Source organism: Pelophylax lessonae (assembly GCF_965119305.1).
Source record: "Pelophylax lessonae genome assembly, chromosome: 3".
NCBI lineage: Eukaryota > Metazoa > Chordata > Amphibia > Anura > Ranidae > Pelophylax > Pelophylax lessonae.
In genome coordinates, this window is record NC_138770.1 from 595,638,928 (window position 1) to 595,651,259 (window position 12,332).

At 46.3% G+C, this 12,332-nt stretch overlaps 1 protein-coding gene across 1 annotated transcript in view; it reads right to left on the reverse strand.

Annotated features, from left to right (window-relative positions):
* The window catches only part of LOC309549499 (serine palmitoyltransferase 3-like), a 104,457-nt gene extending 92,920 nt beyond the window's left edge, over positions 1-11,537 (reverse strand). Inside the window, exon 1 of the mRNA XM_082249833.1 lies at positions 11,096-11,537. Coding sequence (XP_082105959.1) covers positions 11,096-11,173 — 78 coding nt within the window. The 5' untranslated portion in view covers positions 11,174-11,537. The remainder of the gene's footprint in view (positions 1-11,095) is intronic.
* Positions 11,538-12,332: the final 795 nt, after the last annotated feature.

Below are 12,332 nucleotides of genomic sequence, written 5' to 3' on the forward strand. Positions count from 1 at the left end.
CGATCTGTTACAGCCGAAGCAACCCTACATACACTACAACAAGGCCGCCGCCCTGCTGAGGACTATGTCGCTGAATTCCGCAGATGGGCTTCCGATACAGGCTGGAATGATGCAGCCTTACGGCATCAATTCCGTCTCGGCCTATCAGAGGGCCTTAAGGATGAACTTGCCAGAGTGGGTACGCCTGATTCTCTTGATGACCTTATTAGTCTTACTATCCAGCTTGACCGCAGGATCAGGGAGCGGAGAGTGGAAAGAGCTGGAAGTTCCAGACCTACCTGGATGTTGCCTCATGTGCCGTCACCTCCGGCTTTTCGTCCACCTGTCGCTTTCCCCACAACCTCCAGTGTGGAGCCCATGCAACTCGGACTTTTACGTTCTCCACTAACCACCGAGGAGAGATTGCGAAGACGCCGGAACAACTTATGCCTCTATTGTGGGGAAGCCGGACATTACCTTCAGACCTGCCCGGTGCGGCCTAGTAAGTCTCAGTTTGCTTTTCCTTCTTACCTTGCAAACAGTTCTGGGAAGGATCTGTCCACTCACATTACTCTACCTCTCTCACTACAGATTCTCGGAAAGACCATCCAAGTCCCAGTCATTATTGACTCCGGCGCTTGCAGCTGTTTCATGGACAGTGACTTTGCTCAGCGTCATCAGATCCCTCTGCAAGCGAAAACCCGTCAGTTATCTATCCATCTAGCTGACGGATCCCATCTCAAGTCCGGGCCTATAACCCAAGAAACCTGCCCATTACTGGCTATCTCTAATAAAGGCCACCGAGAATACTTGTGCTTGGATATTATCCCATCTCCTCTGTTCCCTATCATTCTCGGTATCCCATGGCTACAAGCACACAATCCTCAGATAAACTGGAAGTCAGGAGAAGTGGCATTTCCATCCACCTATTGTCAACAAAACTGCTTCCAGCCCAGTCCGGGGAAACCTGCATCACTTTTGGGCCTGCAACCTGATCCCTCTGCATCCCAACTTGTGCCTGCAGCTTACCATGAGTTCTTGGAAGTCTTTGATAAACAGAAAGCAGACATCCTACCACCTCACCGGTCGTATGACTGCCCAATTGAACTTTTACCAGGTGCTGAAATACCGTTTGGGCGTATCTTCCCCCTCTCTGAACTAGAACTTGAGGCATTACGCCTTTACATCGACGAAAACCTGAAAAAAGGCTTCATCCGGCCCTCTACGTCCCCCGCAGGGGCTGGTATTTTCTTCGTTGAAAAGAAGGATCATTCTCTACGCCCCTGTGTTGATTATCGGGAGTTGAACAAGGTTACTGTCAAAAACAGATACCCCCTGCCCTTAGTTCCTGAACTTTTCCAACGTTTCAGGGCAGCCACGGTATTCACAAAACTTGACCTACGTGGAGCATACAACCTAGTAAGGATCCGTGAGGGCGACGAGTGGAAGACCGCCTTTCGCACAAGATTCGGCCACTTCGAGTACCTTGTCATGCCCTTTGGATTGTGCAATGCTCCAGCTACTTTTCAGCATTTCGTAAACAATATTTTCAGAGACTTCCTTGATTTGTTTATGATTGTCTACCTTGACGATATTCTTATCTTTTCAGGTTCCATTGAAATGCACCGTGAACATGTCAAGAAGGTTCTCGGCCACCTAAGAGACCATGGATTATACGCAAAGGCTGAGAAATGCGAGTTCGAAAAGGAATCAATCCAATTCTTGGGACTCGTCATTTCCACTTCTGGGATCTCCATGGACCCCCAAAAGGTCAAATCGATCCTCGAATGGCCCACTCCCACAGACAGGAAGAGCACACAAAGGTTCATTGGCTTCGCTAATTTTTACCGCAAGTTTATCAAGAACTTCTCCGCCATTATGCTTCCAGTCACCCAGCTAACAAGGCAAGGCACCCGTTTCCAATGGACACCGGCAGCACAAGCTGCGTTTGACCAGTTGAAGATCCTATTCACTACTGCACCTATCTTACGACACCCAAATCCCGCTCTGCCCTATGTTCTCGAGGTGGATGCTTCAGAAAATGCCATAGGTGCCATCCTGTCACAGCGTTCAGGTACGAGATCTCTTCTTCATCCTGTTGCCTTCTTTTCCAGGAAACTCAGCCCAGCAGAAAGGAACTACGATGTTGGAGACCGGGAATTACTGGCCATCAAGGCGGCCTTGGAGGAATGGCGCTACCTATTAGAAGGAGCATCTCACCCTATCCTGATCTTTACCGACCACAAAAATCTGGAGTATCTCCGAACAGCTAAGAGACTGAAACCACGTCAAGCCAGGTGGGCACTGTTCTTTTCTCGTTTTACCTTCCATATCACCTACAGGCCAGGCTCCAAGAATGGCAAACCTGATGCACTTTCCCGCATGTACCCAGAGGACGAAGAGTGTCACCCAGTAGACACAATCCTGCCATCCCAAAGTTTTCTACTTTTGCAAGCGGATCTGTTAACGCAGCTGAAGCAGGCGTCCACAAGGGATGTTTTACCATCAGGTATGTGCCTTCAGGAACAAGAAGGTCTGTTTTTCTATAACCAAAAAGTGTTTGTACCTCCAGGTCTACGTGTCAAGATCCTCGGCCTGTGCCATGATCACCCCTTGGCAGGGCACTTTGGGATATCTAAAACGGTTGACCTGGTACAACGGTCCTTTTGGTGGCCTGGTCTGAGGTCCGACTGCCGTAATTATGTTAGCACCTGTACAATCTGCATCCGGAACAAGAATGACAAGGCCAAAGCCTGGGGTTTGCTAAGACCTTTGCCCATTCCCAAGAGGCCTTGGGAAATGATAAACATGGACTTTATCGTTGAGCTCCCTCTGTCTGAAGGATTCACGACCATCTTTGTGGTGGTCGACAGACTAACAAAGATGGCCCACTTTATCCCTATGTTGGGAACTCCCTCAGCAATGGAAACTGCCCAAACCTTCATCAAGGAAGTGGTTCGGCTCCACGGGGTTCCTAGTAATATCACTTCAGACCGAGGGGTGCAATTTACTTCGAGATTCTGGAGAGGCCTTTGCAAAACATTAAAAATTGACACGTACTTTTCCTCAGCTTATCACCCGCAAACAAACGGGCAAACGGAGCGTACAAACCAGACCCTGGAGCAGTACCTCCGGTGTTTTTCATCTTTCTCACAAGACGACTGGGCATTACTTTTACCCCTAGCAGAGTTTGCATATAATAACGCAGTGCATTCAGCCACGGGTCAAGCCCCGTTTTTTGCAAACTATGGGTACTTCCCAGCCTTTATGCCTGACGTAATACCTGATTCCTTGGTTCCCGCAGTCCAGGAAAAAGCTACATTTCTGCAAACCAACAACAAATTATTGCAAGATGCCATTGTCAGAGCGCAGCAAGACAACAAAAATTTTTTTGATAGGAAGAGGAGGGGAGATCTAAACCTCAGACCGGGAGACAAGGTTTGGTTATCCTCTATCAATCTAAAACTGTCATGTCCGTCTAAGAAACTGGGGCCTAGATATATCGGTCCATTCTCTATTAAGAGACAAATCAATCCTGCTGCCTATGAACTTTCACTCCCGGAAACATACAGAATTCACCCTGTTTTCCATGTATCCCTACTGAAGCCTACCAGACCCAATCCATTTCCTGACCGAGAGTCGGATCCACCTCCGCCTGAAACTATTGATGGCAACGAAGAATACGAGGTTGAAGCAATATTAGACTGTAGGAAAAGAGGAGGTACTGTCCAGTACCTAATTAAATGGAAGGGCTATGGCCCGGAAGAAAATTCTTGGGAACCAGAAGCCAACCTCCATGCTACGGATCTAATTCAAACCTTTTTTCAGCTTCATCCTGAGAAGATGTTGCAGATGGGCATCCGGAGGCCGCCCATTGGGGGGGGCAATGTAAGAGACGCTCAGTGCGCGTGCCCAGGCACACGGGAAGCAATGTGCGAATGCGCATGCGCCAATGCGCGAACGCGCCAATGCGCGAACGCGCGAAAGTGCGTACGCAACGTGCGCACGCAATTGGCGCCAAACGGCCTATTTATACCAGGCGGTGACAGGAGCACATTGCTGAGTGGTCTTTCAGCTTGTGTTCCTGTTTACCTGTGCCCTGACCTGCTTGTGGATTTCCCGTTATACCGACCCGGCTTGCCTTTTGACTCTCCTTGGATTCCTGCCTGCCTTGTGACCTCAGCCTGTGTTTGACCCTGCCTTGCCTTATGCCCTTGTACCTTGCTGCCAGACTGTGTACCGACTTCGGCTTGTATCCTGACTCCGCTTCTGCCTCACGTTCCTGTACCCATGCTGTCCGGCTGTTGACAACCCCTTGGCTTGTGTTCCGATTTCGCTCCTGCCTTCTCATCCAGCATCACCGAGTTCCAGTTTCAGGTGTTCATCCGGTGATCCACAGCCATCAGTCTTCTGCCAAGACATCTCCTGCTATTCCGGCCCTCGTGCCACTCTGTGTCCTACACCGCCTGTCATCTCTATCAGGGGTGTTGGACAGGAGGAACAAGAGAAGCCCCCTCTACAGCTTGGTCTCCACCAGGTACGTGATAGAGAGTCTCTCCTGTGTGTAGTTCATCTTTGCTGTTTGGAAGACTGTGTGTCCCTGGGCTGAGGCCAGAAAACACAGAATCCCCTATTGGTTCCTGTGGGCCTCTTCAATCCTACAGCCAACCTGGAGTTTGGAATTCCCTTGTCCTTTCCTACAATCTGGAGTGTGGATTAACCCTGGACCTGCCTGCTGGTGAGTGGATTAACCCTGGGCCTACCAGAACTCTGCCAGAACGAGGCCCTTGCCATTAAACCCCATTGGAAGAGACTAGTAGTCGAGCCGCCCAAAGCCCAGAACACAGGCAGATCACTTCCCAGCAACCCCCTGCCACTCCTCCAGCGCCCTGTCGCCCCAACACCATCCACAGCCCCTTCCTACCGACCTCGTACTTCTGGGCCGTTTCTAGACCGCCGGTGCTATGGGTGCAACCAGCCCGGGCATCTTCAGGCCAGCTGCCCTCAGTACCTTCGCACCACGTCTGCCAGCCACAGTCGCCCAGTCAACTACCTAAAGTTGACCCCAGAGAAAGAACCACTACCCCCACCTCCCAGTGACTGGCTGACCCCCACTGTTCCTAATCCTCCTCGGGGAGTCTACGGTGTTCACCCCCTTGTCCCATCCTACCCAGAGCAGAGGCAGCGCCACCTGCAGGAGGTCCTGATTGATGGAGAGAGAACTACGGGATTTCGGGACACTGGGGCCGTCCTCACCATTGCTGATCCCCGCGTGGTAAAACCCGATGCCATCAAGCCAGGCCCCGGGTTCTTTATTGAAATGGCAGGTGGTACTACGAAACACATCCCCAAGGCGTCGGTTCGCCTTGACTATGGGTTTGGGGAAAAGCGCTGCCAAATTGGAATCATGGCTGGACTACCTGCGGACATTCTGCTTGGAAATGATTTAGGAGAGCTACAGTGCCAATACGTCGGAGCTGTGACCAACCAAGCCAGCCACGGAGAAAACCCAACGGGACTCCCCTTCTGCCCTGGATTCGATGAGTGTTACCAAACCTGACCAGAATACCACCCTGACCTGGGACCGTGAGAAATTTAAACAGGAACTAGACTCTGACCTCACATTGAGCAAATTCCGGTGCTATAGGTGTAACCAACCTGGGCATCTTCAGGCCAGCTGCCCTCAGAACCGTCGCACCACATCCGCCAGTCACAGTCGCCCAGTCAACTACCCAGAGTTGGCCCCAGCGGAAGGACCTCTACCCCAGCCTCCCAGTGACTGGCTGACCCCCACGGCGCCCAATCCTCCTCAGGGAGTCTACAGTGTTCATCCCCTTGTCCCACCATACCCGGCAGCGGGACCTTCAGTAGGTGAGCCTATTACCACAAGTGCCTCCAAGGAGACCTGCCGAGGTCCCCCTGTCGGCACTTGTAAAATAAAAGGGGGAGGGGTTGTCACGGGCCCTACTTCCACCCCCTTCTTTTCCTCTCTTCTGCACCCCCAGTACTTTGCTATCTTCCCCAGCATGGGATTCTTCTCTCCCCCCTGGCTACTCACTCCATTGCCTGCCCCCCCCTTGTGCTGTCCTCCTCCCCTCCCCAGCCAGGTGCCTGGAAGTCTGCTTCTCCGCCTTCATGCTCACTGTGGACAATGAACACATTCCTTGTGTGGGCTCCAGTAGAGGGGGGTGGGGCTGGTTGCTGGGGCAACTGGACGCCGGGCTGGGAGTGGCCTGGCCACCTGCTGGGACACAAGTCCTAAGATATTAAAGCTGAGTGAGAGTCTCTCCTGTGTGTAGTTCATCTTTGCTGTTTGGAAGACTGTGTATCCTACAGCCAACCTGGAGTTTGGAATTCCCTTGTCCTTTCCTACAATCTGGAGTGTGGATTAACCCTGGACCTGCCTGCTGGTGAGTGGATTAACCCTGGGCCTACCAGAACTCTGCCTGGACTTTGTCACCTCATTGTTTGCCCTGATCCGTGTGTGGCCCAATCCCTTGCTGGCCAGGACTTTGCCCGTTCCATCGGGAGCCCCCTGTTATGGACTACCCCTGCTATCTGGAACTCTGTCCTACCCACGTTGGGTCTGGCCCTGGGCACCTTTGTTTGGCCCTTTCTTTGTGAACCTACCCGCTACCGTTCAATAAAAGGCTTTGTTGGCACTCCTGCTCTCCATGTGCGTTCTGTCCCACCTACACTTCCGTCACAGTATCTAAAACCTTTATTTATTTATTTTTTGTGAAATGAGTGGTAAAGAGTGTAGCACCCTCCTAGGTGGGTGTTATGAAAAGTATATGGGTGGCCCTGTCTGCTTATCAGGGGGGCCTTAATTGTTCAGCTAGGCTATCTTGTGCTTTCAGGTGTGACTATTGAGTTTGGGGAGTCTCCCCACTATGTCCAGTGAGGGCTCTCATTGGACAGTGGAGGAAACCTGACCAATGGCACACCAGGGCTTCTATCTATCCCAGAGAGGGCAGAATAATGCATCCTGGGATGGGATATAAGTCTGAGGGGAGCACATGACAGGGTGTCTTTGGCGGGAAGCAGAGTCCCAGGAGGAGGGTGACGGTTGTCTCTTCTCCTGTCAGAGTGAGGAAAGGTGTCCTTGATGGTCAGCCTAGAGGACGGAAGGTTGAGCTGAGCTGCAGAGAGGGATCCAGTGTGCTCAGGACCATGCGGAGCTGTTGGGGCAGGAGTTTCCAGGAAAGCAGAGTCGTGAGTACTGTAAACTGCCCAGGGGTCTGCCTAGGATAGGAGACCACTCCAGGAGGTCAGAGAGATCCATGAGCCAGCTAACCAGGAGGAAGCTTACAAAGGGGGTGCCAGAGTCTAAGCCCTGAAGAGAATTCGGGGAAAGAGGGTGCCGGTGCGGGCCCTGAAGTGTTAATCGTTGCAGCAGTGTTTACAAGTAGCTACCTCAGCCAGGAGGGCTAAATGAAGCAGTACAAAGGACTTTTGAGTCACAAGGAAGTGTCAGAAGTTAGTTCAAGTCCACAGACAGCAAGTTAGAGTTAACTCGCGCCAACGGGCGTTGACCGGCATTCAGCCAGCGTTAAGTCAGTGCCAAGAGGCATTTTTATCAGAGTCCCATTCTATTGTGTATAGTCGAGCCAGAGGAATATCCTATTCCTTCCCTTCTCCCATCCAAGTTCCTAAAATAAATACAAAAACCAAAGATGCCAGACTGTTTCTGGTGTCTGTGCTCACACTTGGAGAACATGCTTAAATGTGCTGTTGTTACTAGCGGTAACCCTGGCAGACCCACATCCAGCACAATGGTTGGGAATCCTGCTACAAGAGTTTGAATTCCTGCCCAGTTTTTATTGCGGTCTGTGTCCCATCTGGCAATATTCACCCTCTTTATTAGTCCTGGGCTCCTGGTGACTATTTTGTTATGTCACCAAAACAGGAACAGAGGGGAAATCTTCCACGATGACACTTGTTCCAGTGACACCTGTCTAAGGACCCATTCAGACCTTGGTGTCCTGGTGTGTTATTTCACACATTAATATGCATTGCATTAAGGCAGTCCATTCAAAAAAAATAAACTGACAACAAACCAAAATGACCTCAAAAAGGACATTTTTGGCTAGGCAGCTCACCATACCACCACAGTGCAATACTATGAGCTGAAAATTATGTGCATTTAAGCTGTGTTGTTTTGGTGCACAAAATGACAAAGTCCCTTTGGGTGGACATAATAAATGACACCATGCTGATGGAGGAGATGCAGCCATAGACATACTGGACTTGGGACAAGTTAACCCCTTTGTTGTATATCTGGATGCACTATTCTGCCACTGATCAATTGAAAAATTTGCTCCCCCAATGATTTCCCTGGAGCCCGCTTGTGTGGGGGCTCTCCTCTTTTGGCTTCCCCTCTGTACTCGAGACTTGGACACCCTTCCTCGGGTACCTTTATTGTAGCTTTTGCACAATACGTTGTTTAGCTCACTTTTTTGGCAAGCTAGTTTATTCTTTGATGATGTACGCAAGTTTAAATATAGCTCAATGCTAAGTGGTCCGGTAAGGTTTCCTTCTCCTCTCTTTTTTCTATTCCCTTTCTTCTCCTCCTTTTTACTTTTTACTTAGCTCAGATTTCCTTCTACTCCTTGCCTGGTCCCCTGATAGGCCCATAAGCCCATTATTAGTTGTTTTTTTTATGTTTAACATTTTGTCCTATCGAGGTCCCTGGTGACCCAGCTATTTTTTTGCGATGCCTCTACCCTCTGTTATGTTTATATGGCTACATCTGCCTACTTATTTTGCGGTATGTTTCATTATTATGGAGTATGTAATATTCAGAAATTCCAATAAATACATATTCAACCAAAATTACATAAAGGAGGAGATTTACTAAAACTGGAGCACTCAGAATCTGGTACAGCTGTGAATGGTAGCCAATCAGCTTCTAACTTCAGCTTGTTCAAGAAAAGTGGTTATAAAGGCAGAAGGTTTTTTCGCTTAATGCATTCCATGCATTATCTTAATGCAAGCTACCTTTTGTGGGGGCACTTAACAGGAAGGAGGGCCAGGAGCACCGCTGAGGGACCAGAGAAGAGGAGGATCTGGGGCTGATCTGTGCAAAACCAACTGCTCAGAGGAGGTAAGTATACCATGTTTGTTATTTTTACAGAAAAAAAATCAAGATTTTAGAATCACTTTAAGCTTTGACAATAAAACCTTGAAGCTGATTGGTTACTATGTACAGCTGAACTGCATGTTGCACTCTCCATTTTGGTAAATCTCTCCCACTGTGCATTACCATGTAGTTTAGTAATGGCCAAGAAACTAATAGGAACCTACTGGACTTTACTGGTACCAGAGAAGGACGGTGACAACAGTATAGATAAAAAAATAAATTTTATTACAAATCTATAAAAACATTTATTTTTAAAAACATAGAGAAATTTTTGGTTTGGTCAATATAGATATAAATGCTACAGCTGCTTATTATAGTTTAATGTGTTGGTTGAGGTGTTTCGCCAACATTGCTTCTTCAGGACCTCTTAGTCTTTGCAGCAAAAATCACTGGCTTTTTGCTGCAAATTAAAACGATATAGAATATCCCACACAAGCTCCCATCAACCTATTTTAGCTATAAGTAAGCAGCTGTGTAACACATTTATACCTTCTTTTATTATTATAGACATACTTTGCACCATATGATATGACAGCTAATTAACATACTCAGCAACTAATTACAGAACTCTACCCTATTATTATATCACCATCTATAATTAGGCTCTGGTACGGGCATGTAAGTGTATTCGATGGATGCAGCATTTTACCATTTTTATTGTCACTTGTCATATATATATATATATATATATATAGTATTGATTATGATGATTTTTTCTTTATAGATAGGCCAATGCTTTTTGCTGCAAAGACTAAGAGGTCCTGAAAAAGCAATGTTGGCAAAATGCGCCGACCCCTAGCAATACATTAAGCAGGAGTAAGCAGCTGTAGCATTTATATCTTTATTGGCCAAACCAAGCATTTCTTTATCTTTTTAAAAAAATGTTTTTATGGATTTTTTAATAAAATAGATTTTTTTTTATCTATACTGTTATCTCCGTCCTTCTCTGGTACCAGTAAAGTTCAGTAGGTTCCTGTTCATTGCTTGGCTGTTATCAATTATGGATGAGGTACTGTAATTAGCCAGTTCAGTTTAATAGTAGTTTAGTAATGCACATGTTACTGCAATGCGCCACACTGGAAAGAAGTGAATGGTTCCCAAGAGAGGATTTATTTTACTTTGGAGAGATTTCCTTTCACTTCTTGTTGTGTTTACAGTACAGGAAGTGAAAACTTTCAAATGTGACAAAGATGGCCCAAATAACTTGACAGAGCTTTTAAACATTCCCTATTCTATCCTAAATGATAAAAGAAAAAGTTTTGGCTTTGGATACCTTAGTACATGTTCACTTAGCCTGGGTTCACATTATGAATCACATGTGAATCGCACAGGAATGTGCACCGCATTCCTGTGCAATTCACATGTGATTCGGTGTGATGCAATTTGAGCTCATTCAGTTTCACCGCACTGCAGGCTAATGCACTGCGTTTTCAAGCTTCATTCAGGGTGTCATTAACATTGCACTGTCACCCACTGCAGATCGTAAAGGCAGTGCGATTTCAATGGGGTGTGCACGTGTTCTTGTCCGAAATGAGGCTTAGTCAGTAAAGTCAAGCTGTGCTTATGTTTATGATCCAATCATGAGCAAGAAAAAAATGCACTGCGTTTGCAAGCTGCATTCGGGATGTCATTAACATTGCACTGTCACCCACTGCAGAACGTAAAGACAGTGCGATTTCAATGGGGTGTGCACTCCGTTCTTGTCCAAAATGAGCCTTAGTCAGTAAAGTAAAGCTGTGCTAATGTTTATGATCCAATCATGAGCAAGAAAAAAAATCCCAGTTTTGTAATTCCCCAAATAAAAAAATCTTAACTGTATTCACTAACATTTCTTTTAGTAAATCAACCCTATTGGATTATATGGTTTTAAATCTGGACAAAAAAATCTATGACATTTGTATGTACAAAGGATGTGTCTAGGTGGAAAGGAAAACAGTCTTTATCTATAAATCTTCATTCATCTGTGCCTCCTACCTTAGTGAAGTTCTTATCATCCGCCATGGTACTGATGGTAAATGAATTAGAAGACTTTGTTTGTATTAGGAGTCCCATAATCCTTTTGATCTTTGCAGTGCCCAACGTTGTTTTCAAATATCCGCCATAGAACAAGAGGGCCGGTCTTTTAAATGTCAACTACTGTTGGCCTTCTTACAGTAAAATGTTGATGGTCGAGAATTGCATCAACAGTGCCTACAGCAAGTGTCCAGAATAATGAAGTGGTAACTTCAATGTGGTGCCAATCAGCATGAGTGAATTCTGAAGCTATGTCCTATGCTGTGCCTGGCACTGCTATTTAGAAATAGTTACCTGGCCTGTAGCCCAGACATCAGGAAACAGAACTCTGGAATCATCAATGGGACGGGCACTAGCTAGGCATTCTGTAATACAGCAGGCAGTTAAAGCTGTTAAGCCTTTGACAGTGTGATAAGAGATGATTGTAGTGGATTTAGACACAAGAAATGAGGCAGTCAACAGACACACTTGCCAAGTGTACAGATGACCTTTATTACTTAAGCAACTTGTAGTTAGGAGTATTTAAGTCTAACTATGCTTTTTAAAGGCACCACGATAAAACCGCTGACTTTGAAAACACTTTTCTGTTTGCTTTTTTTTTTTGTTAAGGATATTGAAGGATCCACACATACTCTTAATTTCCTACCCACCTTTGTGGAGGCAATGGCACAAAATTCTACAATTCTTTTACAGGCTTATTGAATAATAGCATTAAAATTACACACATCTATTGATCCACCACAACAAAAAATAATACATTTGTACAATACACACGGGGCACAATGAATATTTCAAAATACTTCATAAGAGTCCAACATAAGAAATTTGTGTTTATAAAATTGCCAATTTTAGGTTTTGTCTATGTGAAATTTGCCAAAAACTGGCGCTAGGCTTTAATTTGTATTTATGTTTTTTAGAAACACAGAAGCGGTTTAGAAATCATTTTCATTTGTCATTTTCTGCAGTCCCGTCAACCTGAAAAAAAAATAGCACAAGGATCAAGGCACAATATACAAAATGCACTTTTTATAACAACCAGAAAGAATAAATTAGGAACTAGCTTAACTTCAGTTAAAGCGTAACTTTTAACAAACTTTGTTGCAGATTCCTACCTTTTGTTATTCTGAATAAATCATTGTTTGTTCCTCTGTGCCTTGAATTGGTCAAATGGGAGTGGTTTCATAAATATCTATTAGCT